General features: G+C 37.4%; 1 protein-coding gene across 1 annotated transcript; it reads right to left on the reverse strand.

The window, feature by feature from the left end:
* Positions 1–548: 548 nt before the first annotated feature.
* Positions 549–16,641, reverse strand: LOC118808611 (interferon-induced protein 44-like). The gene is made up of 9 exons (XM_036571421.1): positions 16,493–16,641; positions 12,599–12,639; positions 7,021–7,287; positions 6,258–6,288; positions 4,550–4,748; positions 2,812–2,946; positions 2,508–2,679; positions 1,548–1,648; positions 549–1,434 (listed from the first exon to the last, which is right to left on the reverse strand). Exons 2-9 carry the CDS (start codon positions 12,621–12,623, stop codon positions 1,249–1,251), a joined length of 1,116 nt encoding a protein of 371 aa, XP_036427314.1. The 5' UTR covers positions 12,624–12,639; positions 16,493–16,641; the 3' UTR covers positions 549–1,248.
* Between the last annotated feature and the right edge of the window lie 3,211 nt (positions 16,642–19,852).

The raw sequence follows: 19,852 nt of genomic DNA on the forward strand, positions 1-19,852 counted from the left end.
TGGCCAGTTACATTGAGTTGCATTGAAATCTTCCATTGAACTTATATTTGTTCCATTATTTAGGTCTCTTAGGATGTATTACTTGGTAATAATGCTTCATAACAGTGTTACAAATGAATCCAATATTTGTAACTTTATATCAAAGCCCCTTGTCTCAATATAATGTCATTTACTTTATAAAACACTCAACTTTTCCTGTATAAACACATTAGTCAATGCTTATGCCTGTGTTATATGCTTTTGTTGCTAAAATCTTTATTTGGTTGGCTCAGTAGAAAGAAATGTGTGGAAATCATTCATTCTCATAAACAAGAGATGCAGAGCTACACTTCTGGGTATGTGCTACATGTAGTTTCAATTTGTGCTGTAACTGAATGTTAACCTTGATTGAATGCAAACTATTTGAATGATACAAAAAAACTGTTTCTATTTAAACGACTAGAGGCTCTCTCTAGATAAAAGTACCGATGTGATAAAAGTACATATTTTACACTGTTTTGCATGATGTTGGAACACATTTCATGTAATGAAGCATTCAAGACTTTCAATGAAGTTCAACCAATTTATTTTGGCCCAAGAGGGTTAAGGCAGTGCTAGATAATAATGGGGGTCACACAAAATATTGACACTTTGAGCACAATTTGGAAATGTTCACTGTGAGGGTTACTCAGTTGTGTTGCCAGCTATTTAGACATTAATGGCTGTGTGTTGAGTTATTTTTAGAGGACACTAAATCTATACTGCTATACAAGCTGTACACTGACTACTTTAAGTTATAGTCAAGTTATAGTCATTTTCCTGCACTCACTTTTGTGAAATACTATATATATATATATATATATATATATATATATATATATATATATATATATATATATATATATATATATATATATATATATTTGCACACAGTACCATACCATGCCTCTGCTGAGAATGGTCCAACACCCAAATAATATCTGCTCAACAGCAATCCTGTGGTCAGAAACTGACCAGTAATGAATAGCATAAAGGATGGCTGATCATGACAAGAGATGGCTACAGCCTTAAATTGTAAACCAATGAAAGTAACTGGAAGTAGCTAGAGGGGTAAAGCAATATACGTCATAACTACACCCACTGATTTAATACATAAGCGTAATAATGAGATCAATCTATCAATAAGCGTTTTATAGGTATTTGGGTGATTCTGACCCTTCTTGTATAGTCATGTTCCACTTCTTCATATGTATTTTATATATGGAGGAATCATTCTACGTATCTGTCTTTGCGGGAAAACTTTTTCACATAGTCATCGGCTGAGTGCACAGCCTGCATGAAGGCCTCCAGCATCAGGCAGTTGAGCTTCTCATTCATCTTGGTCTCTTCATGATAGTTCTTCAGAGGGAAGATGCAGTTCATAGGGACTCCCAGTCTAGTGCTGCACTCTTCCATCTGGAAACACACAGTGGCATTACTTTATCAGATGAAACATTCCATGGAAGTCCATATTTTCTTTTCTTTTTTTTAGAAAATAAAAGCACATCGGCTCTAGCAAAGTGACTCACCTTTTCCTTGATCTTCTTGCTTTGGTAGATCTTGGCCACATTCTCTTTTGTCAGTTTGCATACGCAGTCCACTCTTGTCATGAAAACCAGCTGAGGGATTCCTGCAGCACAGACAGCAGAGATACATGGAGATTTAAAGGACTTTCAAATTTGTAATTTTATTGAGTGTCATGCAGAACATCTTCAGCAGAAAGTCACTCAGCAAACATGCACCTACTGACCCACTGTGGGCTCACAGGTAATCACACACACAAATTCAATTTTGCATCACCATTCTGGAACATTGCTCATTGTAGACTGAGGGCAGTGTGGACATGGACCATGGACCCTGGGTGCTGTAGTCTGCACCACCATTCTGGAAAGTGGCCCACTCAGCTGTGGACTTGGGCAAAGCCACACAAAACCCACGCTTAGTGATGTCTGCCTGCACAGAGGCAACATTGAGGGGCCAATCATAGGCCTATAACTGACAGAATGTCATGGGCCCTGTGCAGGTAGTCTATTGTGGGCTAGTACTGAAGTATGTCAGCCGTATTACTCATGAAATATTAAGTTATTTGTAAATTGAAGTACAGTTAAATATGATGAATGCAATATTTGTAACTTTCTACAGACAATGTGAATTTTAAACTAAAGTCGCAGTGAAATAAATTTTAGAAAAGCTCAGGTTATTAATTTTGTCAGTGATGTTACAGTCACAGGATGTGTACTGAAGTTTAATATAATAGACTACATTTTACACTTGAATTACATATTAACATTTGTACCCCATTTGCCACTGCAATTATAGATTGACTGATACACACTATTTGCTTTATACTTAATTTGTTTATTTGTTTTTATGGTAACACTTTCTATGAATGTTTATAGATGCTTACAAAGGTGACATTCATAGAAAGTGTTACCGTTTTTATTTGTTCTACTTGTTGAATCAAATTACAGATATAAGAGTGAACTTACCTAATTTACTGGCTTCTGCTCTGATGGTCTTCATTTTCTGGATGACTTTATTGTCCATTAGGGTAACTCTGTCCGCTGCAAGAACACTCACTAGGCAATGAATCTTATCATTCAGAGTGGGATCACTGATGTAATATCGATTGTCTTCATCCATTGGTGCTTGAGGTTTGAACTAAACACAAGACAAAAAAACAGCAACCAAAATTTTACATAATGTTTTTTATGTTGTTTTTTGTTTGTAGGTTGTGTCTTTATATTTATTTCTGTGTATATTTTGTGTGTGTGTGTGTGTGTTTTTTCTTACTTCATAATCATTTGGGATGTGTCCCTTTAAAGCACTGATGATATCATCAGTGTGCGCCCCTTTCAATTGGTCCTCTTCAATACCCATCACATCATAAAATGCAAAAGGTAAACCTCCAATAGTGTACTTCTGGTACTGTAAATAACATAATAATAATAATAATAAGAAGAAGAAGAAGAAGAAGAAGAAGAAGAAGAAGAAGAAAAATAATAAAAAAGGCATTTTGTTTATTATTTCAAATTTCCAGGGAACTGATTGCCAGCATGTTTAAAAAAAAGTCCTTCAAAATCAACCTAATCAGTTTATCATACAAGACCAAATGTGTATTAGACAAACTAGATATGTATATGTTAAAATAAATGCCTTCAAATTCAGAGAGTTCCTTAGTGAATGTGTAACTTTTCTTTACCTGAACAAAACACTTTTGAACATTTTGGCACATACTCATTTCAGAGTTCACTATCCTATAACCACCTTAAAATTGAGATTTTTCAGAAAACCTAATTAAAACTGAGCACCTTTCTGGTTTAAATAGTGTCTGATGTATGGTCCGGCAGCAGGTCTGGAAAAAAAGCCCACTCTCATTTTCTGTCATGGCCTTAAGAACTCAGGACTTGTTTGGTAAAACTCTATTGCTTACCAAATTAAGGTCAAAAGGTAAGTGTGTATGAAAGACTTACCAGGAGACCTCTGCACAAACAATTCTTGTTAGACATTCTGAAAACTTTTGTAGAACACCTATACTGGATCCAAATAGCAAATAGTGCCTGGACCCCAATGATTGCAACTTGTACATGCATGTTCTCTATTAATTTCAGACAATAAAACATGTGCTACCTGATTGCCTTGACATCAACAATAATTTACACATATTTATATTTGTGTATCGTGTTCAAAAACTATTGTAGAAAAACATCATCGATGTTAAAGTAAATCAAAGCAACTTTACCATGCACAAATCATTCTTTGAAGTCTGTAACCCATGGACATGCTGGACCAAATGCTGAGTTTCTTCCCTCAAGATGCTTTGCCATAACACTACCTCCACCATGTTTAACAGATGATGTGGTATTTGGATCATGAGCATTTCGTTTCCGTCTTCATACTCTTTCAAATAATCTTGGTTTTATCTGTCTAAGTAATCTTGTTCCAGAACAGGCAGCCTTTTTTATATGTTTTCTAGCAAAGTCTAATTCGAGACTTTCAATGCTCGAGTGTGCCAGTGGTTTGCATCTTGAGGTAAACCCTCTGTATTAATATTCATGAAGTCATCTTTGATTGTAGACTTTTGTAGTGATTCTACTCTAGAATGTGACTGACTTGACGATGTTGTGAAGGAGTATTTCTTCACCACAGAAATAATTCTGAATTATGCATATTGAGAGCTACCAAATACATGTTCAACACTTGGAATCAACTAATAATGAGAGAATAATAAGGGAACAGTCCACACCTGGCTAGGAAACTGCTTAACAGTCAACTGTCCAGTTGCTTTTGAGCCTGGGAAAATGGCGGGACTGGTGTAAAAAACTGCTATAGTTCCTAAAAAGTTAATGCTATATTTTGGTTCAACCCATTGTATGAAAGCTAAACATCTTCACTTCAATCCCATCTTGATGGCTTCATTTCAAACTCATTGTGACGGCGTACAGAGGAAAAAATTACAAAAATTGTGTCACTGTCAAAATACTTACAGGCCTCACTGTATTTTGACTAAATCACATATTTTATCACTCACCTTAGTTGTAAAACTCTCTCCACTTAAATCTGAAGCAGCCAGGCAGTTGATGAACTGATGTCCTTCAAAAATGGTTTTGATGGTGTTGATGGTGCTGGATTTTCCTGCTCCAACTGGTCCATGCAGAAGGAAGCGAAGCTCTCTGATATTATCATTGCTAATTTTGCAGTTCTTTAAAGCTGTGATCATTGGATCTTGTCTGGGAGGAAAAAAAGACACCAGAGTTTTGAACAAGTCATTGAATTATAAGTAACAAGTAAATGTCAAGCCTTGATATTCAAGTCCCAAGTCAGTTCTGGCAAGTCTTGAATCCTACATTTCAAATCCTAATCAAGTCAGAATGTATTCTTCACCAGAGGTCTGGACAGAACAACCTGGAAATGATGGCTAAACACTAACTAAAGTTTCCCTTTAAAAATGATAATTCAGCCATATAACTCTTCAGTAAGTCATTTTGATAACATGTATTTGGCAATACAACATGACAGAAGTGCTGCTTTTACGGAAATCACAAATGATCTAGCAAATAACTTTATTAGTTTTAATAACACTGCCCCTCCACCAGTTCTACAAAACACGGTTGTGCCCAGAGCAGAAAACAAGAGCTTTAACATTCTCTGGCTTCACACTAACATTCCAGAATAAGCACATAATGTATTGGTCAGCCTTTTAATGTGTTGAGTTCAGAATATCGACATGTTATTGCATAAAAAACACATCTTACACCAGAAGAGGTTGTATAGACTTAGTTACATTACATAAAATTGCATATGTAGTTGTGGTAGCTAGTGCTAATGGTTAGAGTGAAAGTAGCTTTAAATTTAGCTGACCAGACCATCTGTAATTCAGAATAAGTGCAAGTGGCAACCTAGAGCAAGCAGTAAAAGTACTGCCAATTTATAGTGTAACAGATGGTAATTTACAGGCTTCAAATGCTTGTTGGTATTTTCTAATGAGTACTCGAATATTTTTTTTTTTTAAATGAATGGTAAAAAAGTATGTAGACACATGACCATCACACCAATTTGAGCTTGTTGGTCATCCGATTCGAAAACCATGGACATTAACATGATTATCCACCTGTGAGCAAAGAGTGTGGCCGAAACACCTGACCTCAGTAATTAGGAAGGGTTTTCACATATCTTTGACCACATAATGTATGTCCAGTACTGTGGTTCTAAATACATCTTGAGTTGCTGGTTAGAGTGGCTAAAGGTAACTTAACCCCTACGCCAAACTTGACAGCAACAGTACAATTATTATTATTATTATTGTTTTTTATTTATTTATTTATTTTTTTATTTTTATTTTTTTATTTCTTCTTGCTGTTTAGTTGTTTAATTTCTGTTTTTAAAAAGTGAATTTGAAGATGAACTGCAAGTTACGGCAGTGAGTATTGCACTCACAGTGCCTGTGCTAGCAAGTTACTTATCGCTGTTGTCTGATTAAAACCTAGTATCTCCAAAATGGTTTAACTTTACAGGAGAAGGAAAAAACATAATTTACTTTCAATGTAAGTCAATGGAACCAGAATTTTTTCCAAGTCATTTTGGGCCGTTTATTTTAATCCATTCATTACACACAATGTAAAGAATAACAGGTACTTTCAAATCCGACAAAAATGGAGATGCAAGGTTTTGTTCCAGCAACAACATTATGCTTATGTATGATCACATGATTTGATGTTAAAGAGTGACTGTGGACTTACCTCCATTGGACAGTCCTCCACTGATTGAGTTCTGTAAGAAATGAATGAGTTATTGTAGGAGTGAATAAAACACTGTGTACTTCCAGAAAAAAAACAAAATGAAAATGGCTAAAGATTTTTAGTAGAACTTCATACTAGTCATTGGCAGGTAGCTTCTGTGCTGCAACCACTACTAATGCCAAAAAATCTATATTTTCTTCATAACCTTCATGATGAACATCTGATATTACAACCAATAATTAACAGCTGTAATCAAATTCATCTTGTGACTCACTGGAATTGAGCTCAGCTTCATGTGGCCAAGAATTGGCAATAACATGTAAATGGTAACATGTAACAAATAGTATTATCTAGGGTTACTATCCATTACTATAAACAGTCATCTACCATCCAGTACTAATAGTGTAATTGTATGTATTTTATTATTTATCTAATTGTTTGCTAAAATGTATCCTCACTTTATTAATTGCTAATTAATTGATATCCCTCATTTTTAGGGGATCAAGTGAAGCAAGACATCACTAAGCTGAAAAATAAAAATTATGCCATCAGAGAGATGGTAGAAAGGAGGATGAAAGTATGTTCATTTTCTGTATTAAATTTAAATTTTAATATGCTGTTGTGGACAGCTAAAAAATAAATATGAATTTTTTTTCTTTTTTCTATAAGCCTGACTTTCTAGCTTTGAGCAGTCTTTTATGGGATCAGTCTTTTAGGTTGTGAATAAAGTTCTTAGTCACTTGAGAGCAGAGTTGATACATACCCACAGTGACCATGGCAGAGCATGAGGCACTACCAGAGTCATTCCACAGGTTTAATGTGTAGTTCCCTTCATCTTCCTTTGCAGCGTTCCTGATTTTCAAGGAAACCGTTGTTCCACTTTGTCTCTTTATGTGTTTGCCTTCCACACATTCTAAACGATATCCGTTCTTCTCCCACTTTGCTGTTACTCCTTCTGTGTTTACCTCACAGTGAAGATCGACATCATCACCTTCTCTCACTTGTTTGTCAGCCAAAACAGAGACAAATTCTATTGAAAACAGGAGGACGAGGTTATTAGAAAAGCAGGCAATGGTAATCTACATACGTCCATATTCAGTGTATCTGAAAATGTATTTTGAAACAAATAAAATCAATTACAAACTACAGCAGTAAAACCTTTATATAAATGCAATAGTTTGGCAAAAAAATCAAATTTACAAATTTAGTGGATGTAGTCGATCAACCATGACATGTTGGGTTTGCTGTTTAAATTTTGGTCACTCAAGCTACATTAAGGCCATAAATACTCCCCAATGTGGGTTATGACACAGATGCCATGTGCCAGCGTGATGTGTTCACCCAATGGAGATTCAGAACTGCCCACTGACAGTGAAGCTTTTTCAGTTTTATAGCTCACAGTCAGTCACTGTGTCCATAATCACATCAACATGTTCAAATGACCCTAGTGATAAGATAATCCTTTATTAGTCCCACAACAGGGAAATTCTCAGAAGACCAGGAAGACCAGGGGCTGTATTACAGAAACTTCCTATCTTTTTGTCTTAAGATCTGACAGGTCAAGATAAGATTTTTCACAAATTCATATTACAGAACCAAATATGATCTTTAGGAATCTTATCTTATCTTACAGTATCTTAACTTTAGGAAATCTTAACTTTCTCGATTGAAGTCGACTATCAACTCTTGTGTTTGTTACCTAGAAACCGACCATACACGCACAGCTAAAACGTAAACACTTAATCAAGTTAGTTAGCCAGACAGCTAACATGAGCTACTATTACTAATGTAAAAAAGGTCTAATAAAACTAAAGCATGATAAACTGAAAGTTTATAATGTTCTGACAGAGCTTCATGCTGTTTATTAGAGTGTCGCCGCTCTACAGTTTCAGTTTCATTTCCCAAATGCTTTAGCCGAGCACACTAGCTCTATTCCTCCTAATAAACAGATACACATTCAGCTCTGTCTCCTCATTGTTCATCACCATCACTGTAATATTTTATCTGACGAGTTTTATCAAACATTAACACCTGAAGGTAATAAGAGGGGATGGTGGAGATCGTGTCTGCAGCATCTGAGTTTTTAAAAAACCCTGTTTAAAAAAACCCTAACAAGACAAAGCACCGCTCAGTGCAGATAAATGTAGCATCATTATGCTAGTTATAGTGAACTGTGCTGCCTATCACTGCATAAAACAATAGAATCAGATGATTAAACAGAAGTTAGGACAGATCTGAGGTTTATCTTAAAGTTACAAAAATATTCAGGATATGTTGGCAACTTATGTTGTTTCTTTAACACCATTTTCTTTTCTGGAAATAAGATAAGATTATAGACTTAAGAACTGTTGTTCTGTAACAGTTTCTATCCTAAATTCAGTCTTAACTGAAGTCACCTTGACAACAAAGCTGAGATATGATCAGTTTTCTGTAATATGGCCCCTGGTTTTAGCAGGTTGAGAGAAGTTTTGGGATGTATTTATATAAAAGATTTGGGTGCCTATTGACTTCTAGTATTTGTTAGCAACATTGGCCTCGTAGCTCTGGCAAAAAGCTAGACAGACAAAATTTGAACATCTGATCATGATCACACTCCCATGCTAATTGACCACATCTGGAGTAAGTGAAAATTGGTGTAAATTATATACATTTCAGCCATTCTTTTTTTAATATGGTTAACCAGATAATATAGTTACCATTCTTTTCTAAGTAAACATTGACCAAATGCAACAGTGACTGATTTGGTGTTACTACTGTTTCACTAGGTCTAATAACATTTTTTACTTCATTACAATTGAGAGGGGGGCATGGACCACAGGCTGAAATGCAAATATACCCAACAAACCACAAATGAAAAGTATTTCTTTTCTAATTCCTGATTTTGTGACAACACACTAAACCAAAATAGCTGAAGTTGTCACTCAATTCATTTGTATTTATGATTGTGTTCTGTGAAAAATATTGCTTGCTTGTTTTCAGTTTTGATTTTCATTCCTGGTAAACCTCTAGTATCTTGGGTTTACAACTGTACTGAACTTTTAATACTGTAACTCCGTCCCTCGTATTTTACTAGTTTTCATTTATGCAGTGTGTTTAAGTGCAGAGCAAAACTTTCAAATGTTGTTGATGAACTTTACAAATCCACCTTAAGCATATGTTCTTAAACCATTTGGATAACCATTTTTGACCCCCACCAAAAAATGTTTTGCTGTACAGTCTGTATTAAACAGCACAGTAAACTGGGGGCTAAATCAGATGTTAGACTATATGCTTGATTAAAAGCTTTAACATACAGTGGAAGCACTTTACCGAAAGGCAGCATTCGGAACTGACATAAACCTACATAAGCATTTATAAAGGTTTTTTCCAACACGTGTCAGATGTCATGTAGTCTGCTTTTGCCAATTTTGATGTAATTCAACTGTTTTTGTCAACAAATTTTGTCAAATAATTGTTATAACAAGTGATACATTTCGGAATAAACTTTCATAAATTTATATCAAATCTGTATAGGTTTCTATTAGTTCTCGTTAAACCTACATAAACATTTGTTAAAACTTTTGTCCAGCAAGCATCAGCTGTTATATAGACTATTTTTTGTCAAATTTGCTGTCATTTCACATAACTCAGTTTTAATAAAAGTGACAGTAGTTCAAATAAGCCTTTATAAGAAGAAACCCACACGTGACAGCTCTGATGTCAACAATTACAGACCGGTATCGCTCCTTTCTTTTCTTTCAAAAATTCTTGAACATGCAGTCTATATTCAACTGTCTCTCTTTCTCACACATAACCAGCTCCAGGACCCCAACCAGTCTGGCTTCGAACCAGCGCATTCAACAGAAACTGCTCTTATAGCAGTGACCGAGAAGCTCCAGTCAGCAAGATCAGCCAAACTGTCATCTGTCCTGATTCTTCTTGACCTCTCAGCAGCTTTTGACACGGTCAACCATACAATCCTTCTGGACGTCCTCACCAACTTTGGAATCACTGGCTATGCGTGGAAGTGGTTCAAGTCCTATCTGGAGGATCACTTTTATCAGGTCACATGGAGAGGGTCCACATCCTCTCCATGCAGGCTCTCCACTGGTGTCCCACAAGGCTCAGTGCTGGGTCCTCTTCTCTTTTCTCTTTACACTAGCTCTCTTTGTGATGTAATATCATCTCATGGCTTCTCTTATCATTATTATGCTGATGACACTCAACTAATGCTTTCTTTCTCACCCTCTGACACACAGGTTTCCAGTCGCATCTCAGCATGTCTGACTGACATCTCTTCATGGATGGCAGCTCATCACCTGAAGCTCAATCCTAGCAAGACTGAACTGCTATTCATCCCTGCAACTACAGGTCCTCATCATGATCTTGCCATCTCATTCGAGAACTCTCTGATTGTTCCATCTGTAGAGGCAAGAAGTCTTGGTGTGATCCTGGATGGCCAGTTATTGTTCTTGACTCACATCATGAACCTGCCTCGCTCATGCAGATTTCTCCTGTACAACATCCAGAGGATCCGACCCTTTCTCATTCGAGAGGCCACCCAGGTGCTAGTGCAGTCTCTTGTCATCTCAAGGCTTAACTACTGCAACTCGCTCTTGGCTGGTCTTCCCATGCAGACCATCAAGCCTCTGCACCTCATCCAGAATGCAGCAGCATGGCTCGTCTTCAATCTCCCCAAGTTCAGCCATGTAACCCCACTGCTGTGCTCTCTTCACTGGCTTCCTGTAGCTGCATGCATCAGATTTAAAACCCTTATGCTTGCCTACAAAGCCAAAAATGGACCAGCCCCTACCTACTTGATGGCAATGGTGAAATCTCGAACTGTACAATGAGCCCTTCAAGCTTTGAGTACAGCTCGGCTTGACCTGCCATCCTTCAAGGCGCACGGAAGGCAAGCATCAAGACTGTGCTCTGTACTGGCACCCAGGTGGTGGAATGAACTTCCATTGGCTGTCCGTACAGCAGAGTCTCTCACGGTCTTCAAATGCAGACTGAAGACACATCTCTTTATACAGCACTTAAATGAGCACTGAATTAAGTATTGATTGTAATGTATTGTACTGCACTTATGTATTGTATTGTATTGCACTGCTCTGTGTTCAACTCTGTTCCTTTTTCTCTGGGTATCAACAGTGACTTTTTGTTTCTATCAGTATCTGAGCTCAGGACTAGCTTTCTCTCTAACCTATTGGTAGCTAGCAAAGACACTTTATCTAGATAAACAAAGCACTTCCTGTAAGTCACTCTGGATAAGATCATCTGCTAAATGCTGTAAATGTAAATGTTTATAAATGTCTATTTAGATTCATATCAGAAATCTTGGAATCAGAAGTCATGGAAACTACACATGCATTTATAAAGGCATATTTAAACAAGTGACAGTGGTCTCACTTTATATTAAGTGTCTCTAATAACTGTGTAGCTACACATGAATAACATATGCAACAACAATGTAACTACTACAATGTTACAGATGGATTAGAGAAGTACAGCCTATGTATTTACACATGTATATCAACTTCAGTTTTGCCTCATGTCATTACACGTGTATGTTTCTGATACACTACAGATTAGATGTCTTTTCCAGTAGTTAAAAGAAGTATGCTTTACATAACATTACAATTATGTTTTACTTAATTACTGTGGAATAACTGTGTTGTAACAAGGTGACCAATCACATCACTTTGATCAATTCCATTCTGTAATTACACTGTGCCTATTTAACAACTACACAGGAACTTTGCTGTAGTGTAGAGTCAAAGTTGCACTTTAAAATCAGTGGACAGTTCCTGTGTAGTTGTTGGAACTGCTGGAACAGGGGTAATAACATAAATTACATATAATTACATGAAAGAGAATTGGCTGTTACAACTATTAAGGTACACTTGTGTAATTACATAAGGCAAAACTGAAGTTGATACACATGTGTAATTACATCTGTAACAGAGACTAAATCATTAGTAGTTACGTTGTTGCATTTATTGTACACATGTAACTTCACAGTTATTAGAGACACTTAATATAAAGTGGGACTGTGACAGTTGTCATATAGAGTGATTTTGCCCATTTTTGTTTGCTGTAATGCTGGGCAGCATTTTTCTACAATTTTTCTACATTTTTCTGACCTTAACCTCCATAAGCATTCATAAAGCCTTATTCCAGCAAGTGCCAGTTGTAAAGACTGCTGTTTGTCAGTTTTGCTGTTGTTAAGACAAGTGCTGTTAATACAACGGTCTATATAGACTCATGAAAGGCTTATGTAGGCATCAAGTAGCATTATGAACACTGTCCTTTAGTACAGTATTAATCATGCGAGTTTAGACTGGATTGTTTTAACTCACCAGGTTTTGTTGGATATGATCCCATGTTTGAATCTGTGGAACTGCAGGCAAAAGAAAGATGTTATTAGAATGATTAGAATCAACTCTAACCAGTGTTTCAAATAAAAACCCAGAAAGATGGTGACAGAAATGGAAATGGAATTGAGTGGGGGGTCTTTTTTCTACGCACTCATTGAAACACCACATTCAGAGATCAATGTATACAGTTACTCGTACTACTGCTCCTTTAATAGTACAAAGACAACATATCAAATGCTAAAACTGAAAAATTGTATTGTTTTCTGAAAAATGTATGCCCATTTTGAATTTGATGGCAGCAACTTGTTCCAAAAAGTTGGAACGTGTCAACAAAAACTGGTAAAGTTGTGTAATGCTAAAAAAAAAAGAAAACACCTGGGGGGTTAATTGGCAACAGGTCAGTGATGTTACTGGGTAGAAAAAGGGCATCCCAGAGAGGCTTTCAGAAGTGAAGATGAGGTGCTGACCACTCTGAAAGACACTCTGTGTGAGCATTCAAGAATATTTCTCAACATAAAATAGCAAAGAACTTTTGTTTTTCATCATTGACAGTACATAATATCAGTAAAAGATTTAGACAATCTGGAGAAATCTCTGTATGCAAGGGCCAAGGCTGAAAATCAGTATTGGCTAGCTGTGATATCTGGGCCCTCAGTTGTTATTGCATTAAAAACAAATATGATTCTGTAGTGGGAATCACTGCATGGGCTCAGAAACACTTCTGAAAACTACTGTCTGTGATGATTCATTCAGAGATTCATCACTACATCCTCAAATGCAAGTTGAAACTCCACTATGTAAAGAAGAAATCACATATAAACAGGGCCCAGAAATGCTGCCACCTTCTCTGGGCCCAAGCTCATTTAAAATGGAATCAGGTGAAGTAAAAAGTGTTCTGTGGTCAGACGAATCAACATTTGAAATTCTTTTTGGAAGCTATGGACACTGTGTCCTCCAGGCTAATGACCATCAGGCTTGTTATCAGCACAAAGTTCAAAAGCCAGTATTCATCAGGCTCTACCTGCAGTCCAGATCTGTCATCCACTGAAAACATGGCACTTTTTGAAATGAGAAATATGACAAAAGACACCCTGAACTGTTGAGCAGCTGAAATCCTACATCAAGACCAGGAAAACATTTCACTTTAAAAACTACAGCAGTGTCTCCTCAGTTCCCAATTGCTTACAGAGTGTTGTTAAAAGAAGAGGTGATGAAACACAGTGGTAAACATGTGTTGCAACCATCAATTCAAAATCCACATATATTTTTCAAAAAACAATACAATTTGTCAGTTTTAGCATTTGATATGTTGTCTTTGTTCTATTTTCAAATAAATATAGGGTTTTTGTCTATATTTTGTTTTCATTTACATTTAGCACAGCATTCAAACTTTTGGGGAAATGGAGTTATATTTTCGGATGATAACTCTTCATTTTAAATACTTCTACTCAAATGTATTGTCCACTTACATTTTAGTCACTATCATTTGGTTACTAATTCTTCTTTATTCATTATGTTGACAACAGCATGTGTAATACTTTGTGATTGGTCACATCGCCAACTTTTGAGGTTTCTTGTTTTATTTTAGACCAAAAGGACCAAAAAAGAGACAATAAGCACCTAACAAAGTTTAGTTTCTATGCTGATGGATGCTGGATGAACTAAGTTCCACTGCAGTTTTATAGGTGAAGCATGTCCTTTGGTGTGACTATAATGTTGGGTACTTTAAAAAAATGTGCTGTCTATAATAACAATGGAGAAAACTATCTGTCCAAAATAAAGGTGTTTTGTTTTATATAGTTGTACCAGAGGGTCTCTAAGGTTTGTGTTGCCTGTAAATCTAGTAAGGATAATATAATACTACATCTCATTTTAAAGTCATTTTGAACAAAGCCTGAAATCGTAATGCTTCCACCACCATACTTTGCTATCTGTACTACAGCTAGAATGTTTTCGAATGTTAGCATTTGTACATGTCCGTGTAGTTCCATCCATTGAAGTTTCATCTGAAATATTACAAAAAAAAAGTTGTTTTAACATCACACCTTTGCAGTGTAATGCTCAGATGAGTTTCTGTTTCCTATACCTTTAACAGTACACACATACATTTAACATGAAAACATTAATTTTAATTTTAACTTTAACATTAATTTTTGCAGTGTTCAAAGAAAATGTCAAGCAATTAAATGGTAACAGGCCGCATGGCAGCTAGTTTAGCCTGAAATATTCGACCCCATCATATTCCTCTCTGTCACAAGTTCAGTGTGATGGGGCTATAATTGTTCTTTTTGAGGGGAGGGGTATATTTTTTGACAGGAAACTGTGTCAAATTAGCATAACCATTTGCCACCCCTCTCATGGAATGGACTATTCTTTGGAGCTGTCACAGTGTTCCCAATGCTCCTCTGAGTGTGACTGTTTCATGCCCCGTGTTGCAGAGATGTGCTTTCTAGCCATGTGCTTTTGTTTGCTTTGGTTCTGTTGCTCTATTAGAGCGAGACTTTGCCCTGTGCTGGAAGCTGTTTGTTTCGCCTGTATCAGGGAGGTACCTGTGTAATTGTGCGGCCAGCTGATAAAATGAAAGATAAACATCAGAATTTTTTGACATACCCAAAGTTATCCAATGTACCTCTGGGGGTACACATACCACAGTATGGAAACAACTGGCGTGAATGCATTACTTTTGGTCCCCTGCAGAACCTTTCAGTTGAGTTTTTTGAAAGAACGCTCAACTGAAAGGTTCTTTGGGAAACCAAGGGTCTTTCGATGGCATAATTCAAAAAATTATTTTGATGAGCATAGTTGGCCACAATGACAGACAATCTTAGACAAAAATAAAAACAACCAAACCACAATATCAGATGATAAGAAAAAAAAACTCAAAATGCAAAGCATGGCGGTGGAAGCATCATTATTTCAGGCTATTTACATGCCAACATTTGGATATGGCTGTAATATGATTATTCTACTACTATTGATGCTCCTCCTCCTCCTTCTTCTACTACTATTATTACTACTACTAATAATAATAACAATAATAAACTATTAATAATAAACTATTAATAATAATACTATTACTGATTAGAATTTAAAGTGAAAGTCAAGACAGCTGGGATAGGCTCCAAGACCCCCCGTGACCCAAAAGGAGAAGCGACTTAGAAGATGTGTGTGTGTGTGTGTGTGTGTGTGTGTGTGTGTGTGTGTGTGTGTGTGTGTGAGTAAAAAAACAGCAATTAAAATAATGTAAAAGTTACATAAACATAATAAAAGCTTGAGCCACTACACAATTGAATCTCTATTGAACAAAGTCTGTGTACTAAAAGGTTCTTTAAGAAACCAAAAGTGGTATCACTCCAGAGAATGTTTTTGGCACTTTTATTGACTGATGATGTAAGACACAAACTAAAAAAAAAATAAAATTACAATATCATACAAAAAAACATCAAATATGGCAAATGTGTGCAAACCTTATGGCGCATTTTATATTTTATAATAATTTTTTCCCCATATGTTAAACACAGCAAATAGATATGTGCACTAGCATTAGCAGGCAAATGCCTTATGTAAGTGTGCTCCCTGTAAAAGATGTGTTAAGATATTTTCACTTTGACATTTCCATTTATTTCCAGTTTGACTAGGTATGCTCAAACTTTTGCCTGTGATCGCACATGTAAGCAAGCCATCAAACCTCACACAGTGAACATTTGCATTTGTTACTGTTTTGTTGAATAAATGATTGCAAATGATAACTAGACATACATTTGACGAATGCAGAAATACACAAAGCTACATTGTGAGGTTTGGTCTACATGTGCTGTTATAGTAATTCATATTTGAACCCTTTAATCTTTAATCTCCCACAGCAGCTTAACTTACCTTTATAAGAAGTAATGCTGAGGTCTGTGTCTCCCTCTTTGTGCTCTGTGTCTGCAGCTCTTCCTGTCTATATAAATGCACTCATTTAACTTTCACTTTCAACTCTGAGGGAGAACAGAATGTTCTTACAGCACTCTCTTGTAAACAACCAGTTTGTTAGACATTGAAACTGAAAGCATCTTTATGGTCACTGCCTATCTTGTTGATTCTGTGGTTTTTGTCTGTTTTCACACAGTTATTTCAGACGCACACCAAACATAATTCATTCTCGGAAAAGTATTTGGCACGAAATGCACTGGTCAGTTGATTTTGTGCTATATTTGGTCTTAAAGATACAGTTGTATGCAAATGTTTGTGCACCCCTCATCAAATGACATGTTTTGTTGATTTTGTAAGTGACAGTAAATTTACAAATTCTGTACAGATACTTGTACACGTGTACGTGTACTTGCTTATTTGCAGAATTTAACAGATCGGAGAAAAACAATGAAACATAAAATGTGGCCTGTGCAAATGTTACACGTTATATTTTTTTTTGTTTTTTTCTCCAATATATTTGCAGAAAAATGCCATATTTGTAGTAAGTTGGCCGTGGGGTACACACAATGCATTTTAGTGTGCAGATTTCAGCAGGCTTTTCACAGCCTTAGAATTGGCTAATTGCCATGAAACTTCATGTTTTTCTCCAGGTACAACCACTCTACTACTCATTGAAGTATCAAAGGTATCAGCCACTGGAGGTCACTACACACATTTCAAAACACTAAAATGAGTAAACAACAACAAATAGATTCACATTGAACATTGAAATTGATACACAAGCTCAGTGCCTAGTCCCATGATAGGGTGCAAAGACTGGTGAATGTATGTCAAAAGGGGATGCTAAAACAGTAATTCCACATGTTGAAACTATTTGTCGACTGAAAGGATTTCCATGCACAATTTGAGCTGGTAGCTAAGTTGTGTGAATGATCCAATAAACAGAAAGCCCTGCAGCTGACGCTTTGCTTTGTTTGACTGATGACGCACTAGCTTGCCTGCTATTGCTGACCCTGGCGAGAGATCTGATTACAGTGCATTGGTCTGGGTGCTCTGGAGGCGTTTTTGGCAGTGTTTCTGGCCTAAGCTCCTTTGATCTGAATGGTGTAACTGCCAGAGACAGGCAAGGGAACCATTAAGTGCCCTAGCTAATGATACTGAATGTTTAGCTAGATGAGCTTGTGCTCACTACTACCTTCTGTACAAAACGATCTAGCCCAAGACCAGTTCATCATGACACTATGTCCAACTGAGCTGGCAACATACCTGAGGCCCTGGATTTGGTGCTGGGGAGAGATGGTGTAGTCAGCAGTTTCACAGTGCACAGATGTTGCCTGCAGGCAGAGCTGTAGAGCTGTCAAGAGGTGCAACAAAGCCAGCATGGGTGGAGTAGCTGGCAAAAGTGATCTGAGGGCTGGCAATGACCGCAGCTGTCTGCCAGTGGCATGGGCTTGCCAGTGATGAACATGTTACATCTGACTAGGGCAATTGGAGGGAAACATATCAGGGTCACAGTGAGTGGGACACTGCAGGGCCCTACATCCATGTCCTGCATGTCTCAGCTGAAAAGAACAGCACTGGCAGCAAGCAAACACTGGGCGTGGAGGGGCGAATCTCCATATCAGACTTCTACCACATTTTCATCAATATATCGAATAGCAATATGCAGGGTTTAAGCTGAAAGACACAGCAGTTCACCCAGCACCAATAAGGGGAAGGGAATGGCTGACATTGACAATTGGGAGCAAGAATATGTCATTTAGTATGGATAGCTGAAAATGTGCATTCTTGGCCTGGACTTTCAACAGGTGCCAGTTGGACCTAGAAGGTGACACATTAGATTTCAGCCATGTGGTGACGATGAAGTCACCAGATGTCCAGTGCATAGTTGAACATGCAGCATCAGAGCCAGTTGGGGGATCTCTGGGGGCAGGGTACACTGTCAGGTCAAGGGCAGCACACATTTCATGGGTGAAGCCAAAGGTGCTGAAAAAGCTGAACATGCAGTGCCAGTGCCAGTGGATGGATCCCCGAGGGTCGCGTGTGGCTCACACAAGCAGCATCTTCGTCAGCCCTGATGATGCAGCAGGTGACAAAAAAGCAGAAGGCAACCAAGAAGAGTGCTGCTGCTGTTGCTTTCATCACCCCCAGTAGCACCGGACTTGACACTGTGAGAGTCACTGCACCAAGGAGGAGGATACAGAGCTCTTTTGGGCATGTGGATGACTCTAGGCAGGACAGAAACTGGATTAGGCAGACGTGGCACCACATAGGCCTACTAGGTGCTTTATGCTGGCCGGGACATCCTCCAGATGCACAACGAGTTGCTGTACAACGTGTGAGAGGAGCTAGGTCCTTTGAAGCATACATGGCAGTTGCTTGTGCTGCACAGCCTGGTGCTGGGGATGGTGCATGTGGTGGCTAGCATGGGGCAATATGGCGTGGGCAAGACGCTGAAGCCACAGCAACAGAGGTTTTACTGGTATGGCTACCACCCAGATGTGGAGCAGTATGTGCATTGTGCAAATTCAACACACTATAAATTGCAGCATTTGACTGACTGCCATAATGACCATAATGGTTCAAAACAGTAAGTCCCAAGTATAAAATAGTATAAAATGACCAATTCCAGCAATAAGATCACAAAAATCAAAACAGACAGAACTCTAATAAGCATTCAAAAAAGTTGGTATTTCAATACAATATAAATGTTGGACACCAATCAAATATAGTGATGGAGCTTATACTGCAAACAATGCACATTCAATGCATGTAGCTTAGGAAGCTGGCAAAATGTGGTGCAACTGCTTTGCTAGGGGCACTATAACAGGGCACTATAAAATGTTATGCCACAAAAGATTGTATGATTGATGTGAAATGGTACTTTCTATCCTAGAATTCTATTTAATGAGTCCTATCCTGATTCAGGTTCTATGAGGTTGACATCATATCGAATAGCAGGGATTTGAAACTTTAGAACTGGCTAAATATTTCAGAAGTATATACGGAACTTTACTGATAAGTACCCGAAGGGGGCATAGCCATAATAGCAATGTTGAGCGTACTTGCGAAAGACAGCTTGGACCCCACAGATTGCCACTTGCAGTTATTATTATCACTATTAGTAGTAGTAGTAGAAATTTTCAGCTGTTTTGTAAAATTAGCGAAAGAATGTATATTGAAATATACATATAAGGATATTTGTTGCATAAAAACAAAAGAGACAAGAAGCTGGCAATACATGATTTTAAGACATGATTTGGAATGCAGTTTATCAGACATTCAGATTTGTCAGCCAATTAAGAGATTTAGAAAGTAGTA

Source organism: Colossoma macropomum, unplaced genomic scaffold (genome assembly GCF_904425465.1).
Source record: "Colossoma macropomum unplaced genomic scaffold, Colossoma_macropomum, whole genome shotgun sequence".
In the NCBI taxonomy this organism is placed as follows: domain Eukaryota; kingdom Metazoa; phylum Chordata; class Actinopteri; order Characiformes; family Serrasalmidae; genus Colossoma; species Colossoma macropomum.